We start from the raw sequence: 23423 nt of genomic DNA, 5'->3' as shown, positions 1-23423 counted from the left end.
TTTGACTCAAAGTAGTGGAGAAGATAAATATTTCTCCTGCAAAGCACATCATCTAACACGCAGACAACAGATTTTTATTTTATGTAAATAGTGAAGTGGATTACTGCTTTTAACAAAGAGATCTTTTCGTTACCTGCAGTTCATAAATTGTAATCCCTTTAAAAGACCACAGTGAGGTATGAAGGGCATGTGACTCCTTCACCTTGTAACCCTCACTGTATCATGTAGCTCATCTTGTACATTGATTTGCACATGTACGTGATTTATTGTCAATGTATAATGTGTATGTTATGTAAAGTGCTCTGACACCCTGCATTGGGTTGCATAGCTCTATAAAAGAAATAAAATAGTGCTATTGAAATTGTTATTTGTGTAAATACTGGGACAGACCAATAGACCTGACATTCTTACAGTACATGCATCTATTATATACAGGGACTGAACAAAGGCAAAAGCTGCCTCTCTTAAGTACCAGTGAAGAAATAAGCTGTGTGCCTTTGTTTCCCCTCCATGCCATTTACATTTAAGTGTGAGTTCCAGACCACCTCCAGTCAGGATATTCAACAAAAGGAGACCTGATGGCCCCTTAACTTCGTCCCAGCTGGAGTTTTAAAAAAAACCTCCTCGCTGCCTGTAGGTTGCTGCTGGGAATCGAAAGCAGACAACGTGCAGGTGCTGCTGAATGTGTTTCGATGTCTAAAAATTACACGGGGACAAGTTCAACGTATTTTTGGGCAGAGGCGACGACGCCCATCCTGTGAAAAGAGTGGGTGAATGCTGTGTACCTGCGTGTACCCCCGACTTGTGCCCTGATTGACATATTATATTGCTGTTTGAACCGGAGTATGGTACGTTTATATCAATCTGAGCATAACAAGGGGATACACAACAGTGTTGTGCAAGAATATAGAACCGAATATCTACTTCCTACTCCCTACAACACAGGAGAGAGGCAACTACTGGAGTACAAGGTGCGACCATAGACCCTGAAGTGAAATTGGGTTTGTTTGAATTATAGATTTTGAGACAAAGCTCATAAATGCTTTGGATGCAGCACAGTGCTGGTGACCAAAGTCTTTATATTAGCGGGAGTTTGGATGGGCTTGCCATGTGTCCAACCGAGTGGCCGAGCAGCAGGAACTGCAGTCACCATGAAAAACAAGCCTTGACAAAGTCAATAGAGCTGGCCTTCGTAAGCTGGCACAATGATTATTTAAAAATATATATATATTACAGGCATATGTCAGAAAGACAAAAAGAAGAAAAGAGAGAACACGCTGCCTCCTAAAGGTGGCTGTTATGTGCTTACAATACATTTTTTAAGTACAAATAAATTAAGCATTGCATTATCTCTGGAGTACAGGGATAGCCTCCCATTCTAAAAATAATAAATAATGGCAAAACCAATAGGTCTGGCTTTGGCAAGCAGGTGTGATGGCTATTTTTTTTTTTTGTAAGCAAATGCCACAAAAATAAAACTAATACATAATAACACTGCTCGGACATGGCAGGAACATGCTTGCAATAAAAAATCTAAATAAACAAAATGACTATCAAATATAGTTTTAATAGTACAGTATATGTGCTTTGTAAGAAGCAGGTGGGCTATACCAGATATAGACACTGGATTGAGTTTTAATGCACTTTGCAGGAAATGTTTATCTTACTGGCACAAAGAAAAGATAGTATTGGCTTTGAATAAGTGTGACCTGAACATGTGGTTTAAACATACAAGAATGACAGGAAAGGTATGAAAGAATAAAAATGGAAAGAACAAAGCATTAGAGAAGAAAAGTGATATCTGACTGAATCTGGCACGGAAGTGACCTTCTTTTCAGGCGGATGTATACAAGTGATCAGTTAAATACTCTCATTCACAGTGCAAGACAGCCAAGGGCTGAAGTGGGCTGAGCATGTGCCCAAAGAACACTAGTTTAGTGTTCACTGACACGAAATTATTGGGTCCAGAAGCACCAGACCCAGTTTATGAGATTCTTATTCGCTTCCTGCAAAACCACAGGTGAAGAAAAAAAAAGGGCTGTGGGCATAGGCGCAACCATGTCCCTGACCATCCCCTGTAGAACCATTGGATGGGCAGACAATGCTCCTGCCAGTGAGGTCACAGACTCTATTTGCCCCAAACACCCTCCCCTCTCTAGATGAACGCCAACAGCATACTCTGCTCCCCTACTGATATTTACCACCTGGTGGTAAAAAATCTTCAAAATAATTTCTGGATCTCGGAAAATGTGGATTTGTAGCTTGAATTTCTGGGTCTGCAAAGTTATTCACTACTTGAGTAACTGAGATATGTAATGGCTGGATTTAGGTCTGGGGATACTCACTGCAATTGGAGTTTCAGCTCCCAGAATACCTGCACCTAAATCTGCCCACCTTGTTATGAAGGCCAATGTATGTTTATACGTATTATTAGGTTTGGCACAGAAACAGTGTAAGCTATATCGCCTGCCTCAAGTTTTTCAAAACATTCATAAGAAAAATACATGATTGTATAAATGAAGGCAGGGTCAGACTGGGAAAGAAAATAAGCCCGGGCACCAAAATAAAAGTGCCCCCCATTAGTGAATTAGAAAGATAAAAAAGTGGCCCATGTTTGAAAATTGGGCCAGTTTTGAGCTTGTAAAGACACGCTGTGTGAGTACTTTGCAGGATAAGGAACACAGTACAGGTTTTAGCTTCTTGTGGTCAGTGTTTGTTTTAGTATCAGGGAAATCAACAGTAAAAACCGATCCAGCAGACCATAAAACAGGCCCACAAACAGCAAATAAATTGGCCTACACACTCACCTGTCGGCAGCCATGGCCCGTCATTAAGGGTGGAGGGGCCCCTCCCCTCCACCTTTTTCTAATGCATGAAGAGTTTCTGGCAGGCTAAGCAAAGCTCAGCCCGACAGACACTCTTCATGTTTGAATCAGGCAGCTAGGAGCTGTACATGCGCTAAAAGCACAGGTGCCTGGCTGCCAGCGCTGGAATTTGCAGGGCTGAAGATTTCGCATTAGGGCAAAGTCTTCTGTGAAATTCCCCGCTCATGGGGATGGGGAGTGTCACTGATAGACTCAGACCTGTGCACTTTAGTTATAAGCCTTGAAGTGCCCTAAGCTGACTGTCCATCAGTGACACTTGCTTCGGAGGGAAGTGGGATCAGTAACTCTCAATGACCCCTTCCCACTCTGTGATTAGGTAAGGAAGCCTTCCTCTTATTGGCTGACCTATGACTAGGTCAGCCAATGAGAAAAGGTGGCGGGATCTTCTTTCCATCCTTCCTTATCCGAAGCCTCCAGGAATCAACCTAGGCTTCTGCTTTTCCCTCCCGCCATCCGTTGTCACTGCTGCGATAGGTAATCCCTAAGGGCCCGATGTAGGTGGCCGTTTCAGGCCATTTACCGACCGGTAACGGCCGATTTCAGCCGTTACCGACCGGTAAATGGCCAATCGGTATGTAGGGGCCTAAATCCAAGGCCACATGTAGGTAAATCTACATTTACAGAAACGGTAAAATTACCGATTCGGTAAAATACCGAATCGGTAATTTTACCGATTCTGTAAATTCCATATGTAGGTGGGACTCTTCTGAGTCCCAAAGGCCTTAACGAATCGGTATTTTACCATGAAATCCAACTTCATGGTAAAATACCGATTCCGGTGTGCATGCACATGTGTGCATGCACACCTATGCCATGTGGCAGGCAGACCTGCCCCTAGGGCTTGTATGCCTGCCACATGGCACCCAATCCTGTTTAGGGGGTGCTAGGGGGTGTCAAAGTGACACCCCCTGCACCCTTGTGAAATTCGGTATTTACCGATTCGGTAAATACCGAATCGGTAAAGCCTATTGATTCCTATGGGCTTTGAAGCCCATAGGAATCAATAGGCTTTACCGATTCGGTATTTACCGAATCGGTAAATACCGACTTTTACTGGTTCGGTAAAAGGGAACATCTGGATTCCCTACATACCCACCCCTCACATTTACCGATTCTTAATTACCGAATCGGTAAAATTAGTTAATTTTCGGTAATTAAGAATCGGTAAATGTTACTTACCTACATCTGGCCCTTAATGTATGTTTTATGCAAGTGTATATATATGAATGTATCTTTATGTGTATGTGTGTGTGCTTTGAATGGGTGGGTGTGTGTGTGTGTACATGTGTGCGCTTGTGGATGAGTATGAATGATAGTTGATTTGTGTGAGTATGTGTGTGCATGTGGAATAGACTATGGGTGGGTGCAACCGCCCCTGCTGCACTTTACGAGCCACCACTGCGGGTCAGACCAGCCCATCATGTGCTGCCTGACTGCCTATCGGTCAGTCAGACCCTGTTTACAGGGGCTAGGTCAGCCCTCTACATCCCTTGGTACCAATGACATCTTAATTCAACCCACCACAGCCTCTAGCAAGGGGCAATGGTTCAGCCAACTTCAGCCATTGGCTCTCTTAACTATGAGTGACACATTTTTTTCTTGCACTAGTGCACATCCTCCTAAAAAGTAGTCCGCTTAAGTGGCAGTTATGGCAGACCAATTTCTGCTTCATTTCATGTTTTAAAATATATATATATATATTTAATTCTACAGTAGGTAATTGTTTACTTATTTAAAAAAAATATTTGCACGCATCCTTTAGACAGAAGCATTTTTTGCTTTTTATTTAACACTATTATTATCTGTTAACATAAATTTGCAACAAAAAAAGAAACTCTAGGTTTGACAAGCCAGTCCCACTGGTTTTGGCCAGTTCATGTTAATTTTCCATTCGGGAGCGTGTGCCGCAGTCCCCCCAAAAAACGTAACCATTCAGTTTGCAGGGTTACATTTTCCCGAGGTCGTAATATATGAGATCTTTTACATGTGTCACCTCACCCTGAGCGTCCCTCCTTTAGGGCCGAGGGGGGCAGGGGGGGGGGGCGGAGGGGGGTCACCTGGACGAACTCAGCGCGCCCCCGGTGATGCCACACTGAAAGAATGTGATAGCTGGGTAATTGCAGCGCAGTTGTTTTCCAGGCCGTTCATTTTTTTTGTTTAAAATAATGTAATGCATTTTTTGGGCTGTTGCTCTTGGTGACTTTCCAGAAACTTCTCGCCCCTTAGCGTCCACGTGAAGTGTATTTTCCACCACCGTGACCCCCGGAGTGCAGACAGATCAGATCTGCTTGGCACTGATAAGCTCTGATTAATTGTTCTCTTTTTTACATCAACCCAATGGTCATTTTTTCTCCAATGGCTTTTTTCTCTCAATGTTAAACAGAACAATGATGCTAGGCTCTCTCAGGCTTTCCTCAAACAACCCGACTTCCTTTTTTGGTGCTTTCGAGCAGCTGAAGGCTCGTGGGCTGCCAAGAGCGAGGGGTGGAGGACGGGCGGGGGGCTGGAGGTGCTCGAGCTGGGGAGGGGAGCAGAGAAGGGATGGAAGGGGGCGGGGCCGCAGGATTTCTTTGGAGGCATACTTCTGTCTATGGGTCACAGTGTTGTGTAAAATTATATAATATGTAAACTCTTCACGCACATTCTGGTGATTAGCCCAGCTTCCCAGCTGCTGAAACTCGTCTAATTATCCGCTTCAGCATAGATATGCCAGAGCACATCAGTCGTGCCCTCCAGCACTCCCTTTAGTCCATTAATGGGACCGACATACTGCACTGCTGTTTGTCCCTCAGTCTTGACCTGCAGAGACCACTGTATTCCATCAATGGTTCCCAGACACATCTCTTCTGTTTGCACCTCTGTCGTGACCTGCCGAAGCCCCTTCACTGCATCAATGGGACCCAGACACATCTCTTCTGTTTGCACCTCTGTCGTGACCTGCCGAAGCCCCTTTATTCCATCAATGGTACCCAAACACATCTCTTCTGTTTGCACCTCTGTCGTGACCTGCCGAAGACCCTTTATTCCATCAATGGTACCCAAACACATCTCTTCTATTTGCACCTCTGTCGTGACCTGCCAAAGCCCCTTTATTCCAGCAATGGTACCCAAACACATCTCTTCTGTTTGCACCTCTGTCGTGACCTGCCGAAGCCCCTTTATTCCATCAATGGTACCCAAACATTTCTCTTCTGTTTGCACCTTTGTCGTGACCTGCCGAAGCCCCTTTATTCCATCAATGGGACCCAGACACATCTCTTCTGTTTGCACCTCTGTCGTGACCTGATGACGACCCTTTATTCCATCAATGGTTCCCAGACACATCTCTTCTGTTTGCACCTCTGTCGTGACCTGCCGAAGCCCCTTCACTGCATCAATGGGACCCAGACACATCTCTTCTGTTTGCACCTCTGTCGTGACCTGCCGAAGCCCCTTTATTCCATCAATGGTACCCAAACACATCTCTTCTGTTTGAACCTCTGTCGTGACCTGCCGAAGACCCTTTATTCCATCAATGGTACCCAAACACACCTCTTCTATTTGCACCTCTGTCGTGACCTGCCAAAGCCCCTTTATTCCAGCAATGGTACCCAAACACATCTCTTCTGTTTGCACCTCTGTCGTGACCTGCCGAAGCCCCTTTATTCCATCAATGGTACCCAAACATTTCTCTTCTGTTTGCACCTTTGTCGTGACCTGCCGAAGCCCCTTTATTCCATCAATGGGACCCAGACACATCTCTTCTGTTTGCACCTCTGTCGTGACCTGATGACGACCCTTTATTCCATCAATGGTACCCAAACATTTCTCTTCTGTTTGCACCTCTGTCGTGACCTGCCGAAGTCCCTTTATTCCATCAATGGTACCCAAACACATCTCTTCTGTTTGCACCTCTGTCGTGACCTGCCGAAGCCCCTTTATTCCATCAATGGTACCCAAACATTTCTCTTCTGTTTGCACCTCCGTCGTGACCTGCCGAAGCCCCTTTATTCCATCAATGGTACCCAAACATTTCTCTTCTGTTTGCACCTCTGTCGTGACCTGCCGAAGCCCCTTTATTCCATCAATGGTACCCAAACACATCTCTTCTGTTTGTACCTATGTCCTGACCTGCAGAGACTACTTTATTCCATTAATTGTACCCAAACACATCTCTTCTGTTTCTACCTATGTCCTGACCTGCAGAGACTACTTTATTCCATCAATGGCTGTCTGTACCCCACTCCTGACCTGTAACACTCCCTAATGTTCCATCTCTAAGATCTAAACACAGATCTACTGCTGCATCTCATCACTGATCAGCAGTGCCCTGTATCTCAGTGCTGACCTGCAGTGCCCTGTATCTCAGCGCTGCCCTGCAGTGCCCTGTATCTCAGCGCTGACCTGCAGTGCCCTGTACCAGCGCTGACCTGCAGTGCCCTGTATCTCAGCGCTGACCTGCAGTGCCCTGTATCAGCGCTGACCTGCAGTGCCCTGTATCTCAGCGCTGCCCTGCAGTGCCCTGTATCTCAGCGCTGACCTGCAGTGCCCTGTATCAGTGCTGACCTGCCCTGCCGTGCCCTGTATTTCAGCGCTGACCTGCAGTGCCCTCTATCAGTGCTGACCTGCAGTGCCCTGTATCTCCGCGCTGACCTGCAGTGCCCTGTATCTCAGCGCTGACCTGCAGTTCCCTGTATCTCAGCGCTGACCTGCAGTGCCCTGTATCAGCGCTGACCTGCAGTGCCCTGTATCTCAGCGCTGACCTGCAGTGCCCTGTATCAGCGCTGACCTGCAGTGCCCTGTATCTCAGCGCTGACCTACAGTGCCCTGTATCTCAGCGCTGACCTGTAGTGCCCTGTATCTCAGCGCTGACCTGCAGTGCCCTGTATCAGCGCTGACCTTCAGTTCCCTGTATCTCAGCGCTGACCTGCAGTGCCCTGTATCTCAGCGCTGACCTGCACTGCCCTGTATCTCAGCGCTGACCTGCAGTGCCATGTATCAGCGCTGACCTGCAGTGCCCTGTATCTCAGCGCTGACCTGCAGTGCCCTGTATCTCAGCCTTGACCTGCAGTGCCCTGTATCAGTGCTGACCTGCAGTGCCCTGTATCAGCGCTGACCTGCAGTGCCCTGTATCTCAGCGCTGACCTGCAGTGCCCTGTATCTCAGCGCTGACCTGCAGTTCCCTGTATCTCAGCGCTGACCTGCAGTGCCGTGTATCTCAGCGCTGACCTGCAGTGCCCTGTATCAGCGCTGACCTGCAGTGCCCTGTATCTCAGCGCTGACCTGCAGTGCCCTGTATCAGCGCTGACCTGCAGTGCCCTGTATCTCACCGCTGACCTACAGTGCCCTGTATCTCAGCGCTGACCTGCAGTGCCCTGTATCTCAGCGCTGACCTGCAGTGCCCTGTATAAGGCGCTGACCTGCAGTTCCCTGTAGCTCAGCGCTGACCTGCAGTGCCCTGTATATCAGCGCTGACCTGCACTGCCCTGTATCTCAGCGCTGACCTGCAGTGCCATGTATCAGCGCTGACCTGCAGTGCCCTGTATCTCAGCGCTGACCTGCAGTGCCCTGTATCTCAGCCCTGACCTGCAGTGCCCTGTATCAGTGCTGACATGCAGTGCCCTGTATCTCAGCGCTGACCTGCAGTGCCCTGTATCTCAGCGCTGATCTGCAGTACCCTGTATTCCTCGCTTAATCCTGTGGCACCAGAGAGCCCTACCGCTAGGGTGATCTCACCCTGTGTTAAGGAACATTGACCAGTGCCACCTGCTCCTCTAGTGCTAGAACCCACACACAGCTCTGCCAGTGTGCCTCAATCCTGCCCTGTCACACCCCCTTACTGTTGACCCACCGCCACCTCACAAACTGCTTTGAAAATGCTTATAGCACCTCATGTGCCCTCCCACATGCAGTGTCATCCTAAGGATTTTAGGGGCTCAAGGCAACACATATTTTGGGGGGCCCCTGTTCGGAACAACCTTGAATCTTATTAACTATTTTTTGCTAAGCCAAGTCCCATAATGCCAAAGAATATTGAATCATACAGTAAAGGTTGAGATAGAGAAATAGGCAGAGATAGATAGAGAATAGGGTGTGACAGAGGGGACATTCGCTTCCCCCAGTATCCTATAGAATCTGGTGTCCCCAAGCAATTGCCCTCTTTGCCCACACACACACACTCAGACCCACAAACCCTGAGACACATACACCCACCCACAGTCTTTCACACACTAAGACTCACACAGACATATAGGCTCGCACGCAGACACATACTCACACACCCTAAACCTGACATGCATCTAAACATACAACTCATAGTCCACCTTAACCATGATCTGCAGTTCCACCTGCTGCTCCAGAGCTGACAACCATGACCAGTACGCCAATAGCAAAGCCTGGATTGATATGAGATGGGCCAAGCTTGACACTCAGTAACCCCCTCTCTTGCTTCCTCCCACAGGCTATGACTTTGCTGCTGTCCTGCAGTGGTTCGCAGAGCGCGTGGACCGCATCATCCTGCTGTTCGATGCCCACAAGCTGGAGATCTCAGATGAGTTTTCTGAAGCCATCAGGGCCCTGAAGGGCAACGAAGACAAGATCCGTGTGGTGCTGAACAAGGCCGACATGGTGGACACGCAGCAGCTGATGCGGGTCTATGGAGCGCTTATGTGGTCGCTCGGCAAAGTCTTCAACACCCCTGAAGTGCTGAGGGTCTTTATTGGCTCTTTTTGGTCCGAACCACTACTCATCTCTGAAAACCGCCACCTCTTTGAGCTGGAGGAGCAGGACCTGTTCACCGACATCCAGAATCTGCCCCGAAACGCAGCCTTGAGGAAGCTCAATGACCTGGTGAAACGCGCCAGGCTAGTGAGGGTAAGTGACCTAGGTAAAGGGAAGGGACACAAGAGGGACACCAGGGCGTTAGCTTATTTATTTATTTATTTATTTATTCAGAGTTTTATATAGCGCGAACAAGATCTTTACAGATATCAGAGCGCTTCACAGAAACAGGGGGTGACGATAACATGAGGGTGACGCGACACAATATTGGGTGCAATATAGACTTCAGTAGCATGATCAGATAGCAGTCATGTTCTAATAGAATGTCAGTAACAATCAGATAAGCGAAAATAAAAGACGATACTGAGTCTTATATACAACTACGATAAAAATCAGGAGAACTAATGCTAAAGGGATGGCTTATGCCTGCATCTAAAAGTTACAGGGCGCAAGGGGAAGGGGCCTCGATATACAGTAGGCTAACATGAATAGTCTAAATAGATATTTAGTGAGTGGCATACAAGGATCGACTAGTCATCATGTCATTGTGGCAAACAAGAAGAATAAACAAATGTAGATCATGCAAAATATGACATTGTTTGACATTAGACAAACATGAAACCTCATGGCAATCCTTTGTACAGCATCATGCAATTCAGCTGTATCTTTGGCTCAATGGAGTTCAATACTCTATGGAGTATTTCCTTAGGACTTGTATAAGGACTTTTTCTCAGTGTATTTTGAAAAGGCGGCTTGTACTACATGACAAATGTGGTACCGTGCATCAGCAGCGGCCCGTGCAGGTAAGAGCGGTAGGGCCGGGTGGGGGGGGGGGATTTCGACATACAACCATGAGGGACAATTCGTTATTTATTTAATTTTCCCTAGTGGTCGTCTGTTGCATCCCTCCCCCCTAACCCAGCCTCATCGCTTTTACCTGCATGGGCCACTCCTGCCGTGCATGCGAAAACTGTGAGTGGGAATGTTGTAACCAGATGTAGCATAAGTAGTTTCCAGTAATAAATATATGCAAAAGCTACAATAAGAAAACTGTATGCCACAGTACTGAGGTCAACACAATCCATCTCGAACAACATCGAATCCATAATATTGACTACCACTATATTGTGAAGGCAAGTATATATAGGGAAGTATAGATTTACTGTTCCTAATTCCACATCTAGTTACCGTGACGATATAGTGATAGTCGATATTGTGGATTCGATATTGTTGCAGGTCATCATTTCAACTGCGATATCGCGACCACCACCGTAATAATACCAGAGAAACACCCCTTGTAAGGCTTGATGCATGTAGTTAAAGTGGCACCTGAAAATGATCACGAGGCCCAAGTATTAGTGACATGGAACATGGGATTTAGAATGCATCCGTCTAATCCCTTTCATATAAAGAAATTATATGATCGGTTTGTAGGAACCAGGTACTTTGCTTTAGAAAACAGTTGGAAATACCAAAATGCAGAGAACTTTAGTTTCCTGCACAAAAACAAGCCTTTGCGGCTTTTTCTCCTCGTTATGCCTCGGTCAGGGAGGCGCAGCATTTTGGTTGAATCTCAGGTTTACTGACTTTAGTAAATCTAGGATTGTTGTCAAAAACCATAGGTGGATGCGTGAACACGCCTGCACTCCACCCATGGAACACCTCCGTGCTGCAAGGTAACACAAGGTAGTGATATGCGTTGCCTTGCATTACTTTGGATTTACTAAACCATGCAGAGCCTCGTATGGTGGCTTTACGAGTCTTTATAAATACCATTTAAGGGCTTGCGTTGTCTTGCAATGACTTGCAAGCACGGGTAGCAAAAGCCCTTAGTAAATAAGCCCCTCAATTTAAAAGGGCCTTTGTTGATTATAAGTGGCACTAAATATCCGTAATATAGCATATAGGCGAGACCCGGCTGCTTCTGCTCTAAGCAGGGCCGGTTTTAGCGCTGGTGGTGCCTAGTGCGATAATCTATTTTGATGGCCCTCCCCCCTTGACCTCCTTCTCCACGGATCCCTTCACAACCACTCTCCAGTAGTGCCCCACATCTTTCCATATATCTCATTCACACATGCATTTCATTTGTTTTATAGCGCTACTCATACCAGTGTAGAGTGTCAGAGTACTTTATATTACACACACACAGTATACAGAAACAGTGAATCATGCGTAAATCAGTGTATGGGAAATGTTATAAAGAGAAAATGAGTGTTTGGTCCGGAGAAGCACAAACATAGGATTTAAAACGTACCACAGTGGTTGGAGTTGGCTTTACTAATAATGCATTTCTACTGAAACAAACCCTTTTTTAGCAACATTAAAATAATGAATGACTGGGCAAAACATTTTTTTGCTCTAATTTATACCAAATAGAATGTATGTATCTCTTTGACGACAGTTCATAGGACACTGTGCTATATTAGGATTGTAAATTATGAACTGCAAGTAACAAAAGCATCTCTGTGACAAAAGCAGTATCCCACTGAGCTATCCACATAAAAGGCAGCTTTGTGATCCTGCCCTAAATTGGATTGACTGGGCGAGCACCCTAGGTGGAAAGAAAATGTGGTGTTTGTTGTGAGGGTAGGGCATCTTTGCAGTGTGACAGCAGGAGGTGTGAGGAAGATGGTGGGAGGAGAGGGGTTCATGGGGTTCTAGCAATTATGCTGAGGTACATTAACACTTTGGGTGCTCATGACGAGCTGAGCTCGTCATGAGGCACAGTGGCGCTGTGCTCATGACGAGCTGAGCTCGTCATGACTGCCTCGGAACGCCCACGCGGGGATAATTCCCCTCCTGTACGGGGCGTTCCATTGAGTGGGCGGAGTCATGACGAGCTCAGCTCGTCATGAGCACAGCGCCACCGTGCTGCATGACGAGCTGAGCTCGTCACAAGCACTGCAACGCCATGCGCTGCCCCCCGCATCGCAGGGGAATTAGCCCCGCGGCGAAAGGGTTAGGGACCATTTACAAGGCTTTTTAACGGGACCCGATTGAGACCAAGCTGCAATTTGCATGGCATTAAGTCAGGCAGCTCCTTGATTCGCCGCTCGGAAAATTTGGCGCCCCGGGCCTGGGCCCAGCTCACCCATGCCCAGGCTGGCCCTGGTGATCCCCAGGGTGCAGGGTCTCTGCAGCAGGAACATTAGCCGCCTGCGCTACATTATGGCGAGTAAGAACTGCCACTTAACAAAACCCAACCTCTCTCCAGCAGGATCATGAATCACCGGTTATCTCCACATTTTTATTTCTGCCTGGAAACTGCCCAAAACACAAGGAACTCTGCATTGAACTTTTTCAAACCAATAAGGTGTTTCTAAACACTGCGACCCCCAAAAGTCGGCGCCAGGTGCGGCTGCACTGGTCGCACCGCCCTAGAGCTGACCCTGGCTCGAAGAAGCTGCTGAAGGCAAAAACGTGAGAACACAGATATGCTGAAGTACTGTACTTGGCGGCTGAGTAGATATGTAGATACGCACTTACGGCGAAGGGACCGACAACCCCCCCCCCCCCCCCCCCCTCCCCTCAACCCGGCGCACTTATCCTATTACCACAGTCCGAGGAGAAAAAAAAGCACACAAACACACAGCGGGGATTCTTCAAGAGGAAGTCCGAGCGGGAATGAAGTGGCAGACTATATAATCTCCCCTCCTGGGCTCTGCATCAATATTTATCCAATACAGAGAAACTCTTATTCAAGACAGACTTCCAGGAGAGGAGAAAGGCCAAGCTTTGTGTGTGCTTCCTGCAGCCGCTGTCACGGGCCCCCCAAGCCTGGTCCTAGCTCAGGGCACTCTCTGGTGCACACGCGGTGATACTCATGCAAAGCTCTGCTCGCACCCTCAGCTCTGACCCGCTGCAGTGACAACAGCTGGACAGCTCTGAACCCGGCAAGCACAGCTCTGGCAATGTACCTGTCCCCCCCCCCCCCCCAAATAATGCTGCTCCTCTGCTGGACACACAGACACAGCCTTGCCAATGCACCTCTGTCCAGCAACGCCTCATGCTTCTCTGTACTGACCCTCAAACCCAGCTCTGACAATGTGCTTCTTTGCTGCAACATCTAGGTCCCGCAGTGCCCAATGCTGCTCCAGTGATGGACCCACAAACAGCCCTTTCAATGCACCTCTGTCCTGCAGTGCCCCATGCTGCTCCAGTGATGGACCCACAGACAGCCCATTCAATGCACCTCTGTCCTGCAGTGCCCCATGCTGCTCCAGTGATGGACCCACAAACAGCCCTTTCAATGCAGCTCTGCCCTGCAGTGCCCAATGCTGCTCCAGTGATGGACCCACAAACAGCCCTTTCAATGCACCTCTGTCCTGCAGTGCCCCATGCTGCTCCAGTGATGGACCCACAGACAGCCCATTCAATGCACCTCTGTCCTGCAGTGCCCCATGCTGCTCCAGTGATGGACCCACAAACAGCCCTTTCAATGCAGCTCTGTCCTGCAGTGCCCCATGCTGCTCCAGTGATGGACCCACAAACAGCCCTTTCAATGCACCTCTGTCCTGCAGTGCCCCATGCTGCTCCAGTGATGGACCCACAGACAGCCCATTCAATGCACCTCTGTCCTGCAGTGCCCCATGCTGCTCCAGTGATGGACCCACAAACAGCCCTTTCAATGCACCTCTGTCCTGCAGTGCCCCATGCTGCTCCAGTGATGGACCCACAGACAGCCCATTCAATGCACCTCTGTCCTGCAGTGCCCCATGCTGCTCCAGTGATGGACCCACAAACAGCCCTTTCAATGCAGCTCTGCCCTGCATTGCCCAATGCTGCTCCAGTGATGGACCCACAAACAGCCCTTTCAATGCACCTCTGTCCTGCAGTGCCCCATGCTGCTCCAGTGATGGACCCACAGACAGCCCATTCAATGCACCTCTGTCCTGCAGTGCCCCATGCTGCTCCAGTGATGGACCCACAAACAGCCCTTTCAATGCAGCTCTGCCCTGCAGTGCCCAATGCTGCTCCAGTGATGGACCCACAAACAGCCCATTCAATGCACCTCTGTCCTGCAGTGCCCCAGGCCGCTCCCGTAATCAACTCACAAACAGCCCATTCAATGCACCTCTGTCCTGCAGTGCCCCATGCTGCTCCAGTGATGGACCCACAAACAGCCCATTCAATGCACCTCTGTCCTGCGGTGCTCAATGCTGCTCCAGTGATGGACCCACAAACAGCCCTTTCAATGCACCTCTGTCCTGCAGTGCCCCATGCTGCTCCAGTGATGGACCCACAGACAGCCCATTCAATGCACCTCTGTCCTGCAGTGCCCCATGCTGCTCCAGTGATGGACCCACAAACAGCCCTTTCAATGCACCTCTGTCCTGCAGTGCCCCATGCTGCTCCAGTGATGGACCCACAGACAGCCCATTCAATGCACCTCTGTCCTGCAGTGCCCCATGCTGCTCCAGTGATGGACCCACAAACAGCCCATTCAATGCACCTCTGTCCTGCAGTGCTCAATGCTGCTCCAGTGATGGACCCACAAACAGCACTTTCAATGCACCTCTGTCCTGCAGTGCCCCATGCTGCTCCAGTGATGGACCCACAAACAGCCCATTCAATGCTCCTCTGTCCTGCAGTGCCCCATGCTGCTCCAGTGATGGACCCACAAACAGCCCATTCAATGCTCCTCTGTCCTGCAGTGCCACATGCTGCTCCAGTGATGGACCCACAAACAGCCCATTCAATGATCCTCTGTCCTGCAGTGCCCCATGCTGCTCCAGTGATGGACCCAAGTCAAGTCAAGTCAAGTCAGAGAATTTATATAGCGCACTACATACCCAGAGGGTCCCAAGGCGCTTAGAGAGGGGAGGAAGATTACTTGTCAAATATCCACGTTTTAAGCTGCTTTCTGAATGCTAGGTGGTTCTGGGTAAGGCGAAGGTAAGCGGGGAGTGAGTTCCATGTTTTAGCAGCCAGGTATGAGAAGGATCTGCCGCCCATGGTGGTCTTGTTGATGCGAGGTACAGTGGCGAGGGCTTGGCTGGAAGAGCGTAGTTGGCGGGAGGGGGTGTAGAAGGACAGTCGTGAGTTGAGGCATTCTGGTCCGATGTCGTAGAGTGATTTGTGTGCGTGGGTTAGCAGTCGGAAAGTGATCCACTTATTGACGGGTAGCCAGTGGAGGTCTTTAAGGTGACCGGAGATGTGTTCGTTGCGTGGGATGTCTAATATGATCCTGGCTGAGGCGTTTTGGATTCGTTGGAGTTTCTTCTGGAGTTTGGCGGTAATGCCTGCGTAGAGGGTGTTTCCGTAGTCTAGTCGGCTCGTGACCAGAGCATGGGTGACTGTTTTCCTTGTTTCGGTGGGGATCCAGCGAAATGTTTTTCTCAGCATGCGAAGAATGTTGAAGCAGGAAGAGGATACGGCGCTGACTTGTCTATTCATTGAGAGTGAAGAGTCCAGTATGATGGACCCACAAACAGCCCATTCATTGCACCTCTGTCCTGCAGTGCCCCATGCTGCTCCACTGATGGACCCACAAACAGCCCATTCAATGCACCTCTGTCCTGCAGTGCCCCATGCTACTCCGCTGATGGACCCACAAACAGCCCATTCAATGCACCTCTGTCCTGCTCCAGTGATGGACCCACAAACAGCCCATTCAATGCACCTCTGTCCTGCAGTGCCCCATGCTGCTCCAGTGATGGACCCACAAAGCCTACCCAATGCACCTCTGTCCTGCAGTGACCCAAGCCGCTCCAGTGATCAACCCACAAACAGCCCATTCAATGCACCTCTGTCCTGCAGTGCCCATGCTGCTCCACTGATGGACCCACAAACAGCCCTTTCAATGCAGCTCTGCCCTGCAGTGCCCAATGCTGCTCCAGTGATGGACCCACAAACAGCCCATTCAATGCACCTCTGTCCTGCAGTGCCCCATGCTGCTCCAGTGATGGACCCACAAACCGACCATTCAATGCACCTCTGTCCTGCAGTGCTCAATGCTGCTCCAGTGATGGACCCACAAACAGCCCATTCATTGCACCTCTGTCCTGCAGTGCCCCATGCTGTTCCACTGATGGACCCACAAACAGCCCATTCAATGCACCTCTGTCCTGCAGTGCCCATGCTGCTCCACTGATGGACCCACAAACAGCCCATTCATTGCACCTCTGTCCTGCAGTGCCCCATGCTGCTCCACTGATGGACCCACAAACAGCCCATTCAATGCACCTCTGTCCTGCAGTGCCCCATGCTGCTCCACTGATGGACCCACAAACAGCCCATTCAATGCACCTCTGTCCTGCAGTGCTCAATGCTGCTCCAGTGATGGACCCACAAACAGCCCATTCATTGCACCTCTGTCCTGCAGTGCCCCATGCTGTTCCACTGATGGACCCACAAACAGCCCATTCAATGCACCTCTGTCCTGCAGTGCCCATGCTGCTCCACTGATGGACCCACAAACAGCCCATTCATTGCACCTCGGTCCCGCAGTGCCCCATGCTGCTCCACTGATGGACCCAAGTTCAAGTTCAAGTTCAGGAATTTGTATAGCGCACTACTCACCCAGAGGGTCTCAATGCACCTCTGTCCTGCAGTGCCCCATGCTGCTCCACGGATGGACCCACAAACAGCCCTTTCAATGCAGCTCTGCCCTGCAGTGCCCCATGCTGCTCCACTGATGGACCCACAAACAGCCCATTCAATGCACCTCTGTCCTGCAGTGCCCCATGCTGCTCCACTGATGGACCCACAAACAGCCCATTCAATGCACCTCTGTCCTGCAGTGCCCCAGGCCGCTTCCGTAATCAACTCACAAACAGCCCATTCAATGCACCTCTGTCCTGCAGTGCCACATGCTGCTCCACTGATGGACCCACAAACAGCCCATTCAATGCACCTCTGTCCTGCAGTGCCCCATGCTACTCCGCTGATGGACCCACAAACAGCCCATTCAATGCACCTCTGTCCTGCTCCAGTGATGGACCCACAAACAGCCCATTCAATGCACCTCTGTCCTGCAGTGCCACATGCTGCTCCAGTGATGGACCCACAAAGCCTACCCAATGCACCTCTGTCCTGCAGTGACCCAAGCCGCTCCAGTGATCAACCCACAAACAGCCCATTCAATGCAACTCTGTCCTGCAGTGCCCATGCTGCTCCACTGATGGACCCACAAACAGCCCTTTCAATGCAGCTCTGCCCTGCAGTGCCCAATGCTGCTCCAGTGATGGACCCACAAACAGCCCATTCAATGCACCTCTGTCCTGCAGTGCCCCATGCTGCTCCAGTGATGGACCCACAAACCGACCATTCAATGCACCTCTGTCCGGCAGTGCTCAGTGCTGCTCCAGTGATGGACCCACAAACAGCCCATTCATTGCACCTCTGTCCTGCAGTGCCCCATGCTGTTCCACTGATGGACCCACAAACAGCCCATTCAATGCACCTCTGTCCTGCAGTGCCCATGCTGCTCCACTGATGGACCCACAAACAGCCCATTCATTGCACCTCTGTCCTGCAGTGCCCCATGCTGCTCCACTGATGGACCCACAAACAGCCCATTCAATGCACCTCTGTCCTGCAGTGCCCCATGCTGCTCCACTGATGGACCCACAAACAGCCCATTCAATGCACCTCTGTCCTGCAGTGCTCAATGCTGCTCCAGTGATGGACCCACAAACAGCCCATTCATTGCACCTCTGTCCTGCAGTGCCCCATGCTGTTCCACTGATGGACCCACAAACAGCCCATTCAATGCACCTCTGTCCTGCAGTGCCCATGCTGCTCCACTGATGGACCCACAAACAGCCCATTCATTGCACCTATGTCCTGCAGTGCCCCATGCTGCTCCACTGATGGACCCAAGTTCAAGTTCAAGTTCAGGAATTTTTATTGCGCACTACTCACCCAGAGGGTCTCAATGCACCTCTGTCCTGCAGTGCCCCATGCTGCTCCACTGATGGACCCACAAACAGCCCATTCAATGCACCTCTGTCCTGCAGTGCCCCATGCTGCTCCACTGATGGACCCACAAACAGCCCATTCAATGCAGCTCTGCCCTGCAGTGCCCCATGCTGCTCCACTGATGGACCCACAAACAGCCCATTCAATGCACCTCTGTCCTGCAGTGCCCCATGCTGCTCCACTGATGGACCCACAAACAGCCCATTCAATGCACCTCTGTCCTGCAGTGCCCCAGGCCGCTCCCGTAATCAACTCACAAACAGCCCATTCAATGCACCTCTGTCCTGCAGTGCCACATGCTGCTCCAGTGGTGGACCCACAACCAGCCCACTCACTTCACTTCTGTCCTGCAGTGCCCCATGCTGCTCCAGTGATGGACCCACAAACAGCCCATTCAATGCACCTCTGTCCTGCAGTGCCCCATGCTGCTCCACTGATGGACCCACAAACAGCCCATTCAATGCACCTCTGTCCTGCAGTGCCCCATGCTACTCCGCTGATGGACCCACAAACAGCCCATTCAATGCACCTCTGTCCTGCTCCAGTGATGGACCCACAAACAGCCCATTCATTGCACCTCTGTCCTGCAGTGCCCCATGCTGCTCCGCTGATGGACCCACAAACAGCCCATTCAATGCACCTCTGTCCTGCAGTGCCCCATGCTGCTCCACTGATGGACCCACAAACAGCCCATTCAATGCACCTCTGTCCTGCAGTGCTCAATGCTGCTCCAGTGATGGACCCACAAACAGCCCATTCATTGCACCTCTGTCCTGCAGTGCCCCATGCTGTTCCACTGATGGACCCACAAACAGCCCATTCAATGCACCTCTGTCCTGCAGTGCCCATGCTGCTCCACTGATGGACCCACAAACAGCCCATTCATTGCACCTCTGTCCCGCAGTGCCCCATGCTGCTCCACTGATGGACCCAAGTTCAAGTTCAAGTTCAGGAATTTGTATAGCGCACTACTCACCCAGAGGGTCTCAATGCACCTCTGTCCTGCAGTGCCCCATGCTGCTCCACGGATGGACCCACAAACAGCCCTTTCAATGCAGCTCTGCCCTGCAGTGCCCCATGCTGCTCCACTGATGGACCCACAAACAGCCCATTCAATGCACCTCTGTCCTGCAGTGCCCCATGCTGCTCCACTGATGGACCCACAAACAGCCCATTCAATGCACCTCTGTCCTGCAGTGCCCCAGGCCGCTCCCGTAATCAACTCACAAACAGCCCATTCAATGCACCTCTGTCCTGCAGTGCCACATGCTGCTCCACTGATGGACCCACAAACAGCCCATTCAATGCACCTCTGTCCTGCAGTGCCCCATGCTACTCCGCTGATGGACCCACAAACAGCCCATTCAATGCACCTCTGTCCTGCTCCAGTGATGGACCCACAAACAGCCCATTCAATGCACCTCTGTCCTGCAGTGCCACATGCTGCTCCAGTGATGGACCCACAAAGCCTACCCAATGCACCTCTGTCCTGCAGTGACCCAAGCCGCTCCAGTGATCAACCCACAAACAGCCCATTCAATGCACCTCTGTCCTGCAGTGCCCATGCTGCTCCACTGATGGACCCACAAACAGCCCTTTCAATGCAGCTCTGCCCTGCAGTGCCCAATGCTGCTCCAGTGATGGACCCACAAACAGCCCATTCAATGCACCTCTGTCCTGCAGTGCCCCATGCTGCTCCAGTGATGGACCCACAAACCGACCATTCAATGCACCTCTGTCCGGCAGTGCTCAGTGCTGCTCCAGTGATGGACCCACAAACAGCCCATTCATTGCACCTCTGTCCTGCAGTGCCCCATGCTGTTCCACTGATGGACCCACAAACAGCCCATTCAATGCACCTCTGTCCTGCAGTGCCCATGCTGCTCCACTGATGGACCCACAAACAGCCTATTCATTGCACCTCTGTCCTGCAGTGCCCCATGCTGCTCCACTGATGGACCCACAAACAGCCCATTCAATGCACCTCTGTCCTGCAGTGCCCCATGCTGCTCCACTGATGGACCCACAAACAGCCCATTCAATGCACCTCTGTCCTGCAGTGCTCAATGCTGCTCCAGTGATGGACCCACAAACAGCCAATTCATTGCACCTCTGTCCTGCAGTGCCCCATGCTGTTCCACTGATGGACCCACAAACAGCCCATTCAATGCACCTCTGTCCTGCAGTGCCCATGCTGCTCCACTGATGGACCCACAAACAGCCCATTCATTGCACCTCTGTCCTGCAGTGCCCCATGCTGCTCCACTGATGGACCCAAGTTCAAGTTCAAGTTCAGGAATTTGTATAGCGCACTACTCACCCAGAGGGTCTCAATGCACCTCTGTCCTGCAGTGCCCCATGCTGCTCCACGGATGGACCCACTAACAGCCCTTTCAATGCAGCTCTGCCCTGCAGTGCCCCATGCTGCTCCACTGATGGACCCACAAACAGCCCATTCAATGCACCTCTGGCCTGCAGTGCCCCATGCTGCTCCACTGATGGACCCACAAACAGCCCATTCAATGCACCTCTGTCCTGCAGTGCCCCAGGCCGCTCCCGTAATCAACTCACAAACAGCCCATTCCATGCACCTCTGTCCTGCAGTGCCACATGCAGCTCCAGTGGTGGACCCACAACCAGCCCACTCACTTCACTTCTGTCCTGCAGTGCCCCATGCTGCTCCAGTGATGGACCCACAAACAGCCCATTCAATGCACCTCTGTCCTGCAGTGCCCCATGCTGCTCCACTGATGGACCCACAAACAGCCCATTCAATGCACCTCTGTCCTGCAGTGCCCCATGCTGCTCCACTGATGGACCCACAAACAGCCCATTCAATGCACCTCTGTCCTGCAGTGCCCCATGCTGCTCCACTGATGGACCCACAAACAGCCCATTCAATGCACCTCTGTCCTGCAGTGCTCAATGCTGCTCCAGTGATGGACCCACAAACAGCCCATTCAATGCACCTCTGTCCTGCAGTGCCCCATGCTGCTCCAGTGATGGACCCACAGACAGCCCATTCAATGCACCTCTGTCCTGCAGTGCCCCATGCTACTCCGCTGATGGACCCACAAACAGCCCATTCAATGCACCTCTGTCCTGCTCCAGTGATGGACCCACAAACAGCCCATTCAATGCACCTCTGTCCTGCAGTGCCCCATGCTGCTCCAGTGATGGACCCACAAAACCCACCCAATGCACCTCTGTCCTGCAGTGACCCAAGCCGCTCCAGTGATCAACTCACAAACAGCCCATTCAATGCACCTCTGTCCTGCAGTGCCCCATGCTGCTCCAGTGAGAGACTCACAAACAGCCACTCAATGCACCTCTGTCCTGCAGTGCCCCATGCTGCTCCAGTGATGGACTCACAAACAGCCCATTCAATGCACCTCTGCCCTGCAGCGCCCCATGCTGTTCTGACAGTGCTCCTCCCAAACACAGCTCTGCCAATGCACCTCTGTCCTGCAGCATCCCATGCTGTTCTGACAGTGCTCCTCCCAAACACAGCTCTGCACCTCTGTCCTGCAGCACCCCATGCTGTTCTGACAGTGCTCCTCCCAAACACAGCTCTGCACCTCTGTCCTGCAGCACCCCATGCTGTTCTGACAGTGCTCCTCCCAAACACAGCTCTGCACCTCTTTCCTACAGCACCCCATGCTGTTCTGACAGTGCTCCTCCCAAACACAGCTCTGCACCTCTGTCCTGCAGCACTCCATGCTGTTCTGGCAGTGCTCCCCCCAAACACAACTCTGCCAATGCACCTCTGTCCTGCAGCATCCCATGCTAACCTCCACTGGGAACTGCAGAACTGCTCTTTTATAGCACGTGAACCCTGTATGGCATTCTCTCGTGTCTATAATGTCTGGGTAGGGTTGTGAAATGTGGGGTGACTTGCAACTTTGCACAATATTTTTAAACTTTGCAAGCTTCACATTTTGCAATGGTTACAAAGTTAAAAAAAAATGGACTAGTTTTCGGAACCCTGTGCCGTGGATTGATACCATTCTCTTAGCCATTGACAGCTGCGCGAGACAGTGGCTGGATTGACACCGCTTGGCAGCAATCTCTGCTCAGAGCTCTTACCACTGGCAGGCCTGTTAGACGTTTTTGGGAGCCTGTGTACCTTACCAGTATATATATGTTGCCTCCTAGTGGCAACTGCCTTTATATGCCTCATCACAAATATATCACCCAAGCAGGCTAAGAGCCTCCGTTTGTGATAAATATATTTAGCAGTGGCAGTGCAAAGTGAGGAAAAAAGTGGGCATTTGGGGTAAATAGTCCCAGCCCCCCTCACCCCGTTATGAGTCTGCCCACCGTCATCATTTACTTGATGATACCTCATGTGGGTGTGCAGTTCAGAACCAAATGATTTCTGCCACAGGATATTCCTCACTTTGGGGCTTTGTTATGAGACCTTGCGTCACTTTTGCACCGCCTTGTAATGCACCAGCTTTGTACAAAATGCGCCTTGTTGCACCATATTTACAAAGTGACGCATCTAGGTAGATGCGTCACATTGTAAACCCCTGCGCCACATTAAACCTGCGCCAGGTATAATGTATGCAGAGGGGCGTTCTGATGCCACAAAGGGTCATAGAAGTGACGAAGTGAAGTCTATAAGATTTCACTGCGCCACTTCTAGGACATAAATGCGTCAATATCTTTCGCCTGCCTCATGGCAGCATAAGACTGACGCAGTCACATTTCACATGGAACTTGCCCATGTGTAATGACCCATTGCTGGAGTTGCGTCACATTTGTGACACACTCCAGCAATGCGTCATTTTTGCGCCTACAGATACATCAGAAAAACTAACATATCTGTAACTCCTTGCGCCATAATACGTCATA

General features: G+C 50.5%; 1 protein-coding gene across 1 annotated transcript in view; it reads left to right on the top strand.

The window, feature by feature from the left end:
• Window positions 1–23423, top strand: part of EHD2 (EH domain containing 2) — a 208165-nt gene that overhangs the window by 100169 nt on the left and 84573 nt on the right. The window contains exon 3 of the mRNA XM_086938638.1: window positions 9325–9737. Coding sequence (XP_086794764.1) covers window positions 9325–9737 — 413 coding nt within the window. The remainder of the gene's footprint in view (window positions 1–9324; window positions 9738–23423) is intronic.

The sequence above is a fragment of the Lissotriton vulgaris genome, chromosome 9 (assembly GCF_964263255.1).
Source record: "Lissotriton vulgaris chromosome 9, aLisVul1.2, whole genome shotgun sequence".
NCBI classification, from domain to species: Eukaryota; Metazoa; Chordata; class Amphibia; order Caudata; family Salamandridae; genus Lissotriton; species Lissotriton vulgaris.
This window is presented reverse-complemented; position numbering and strand designations above follow the sequence as displayed.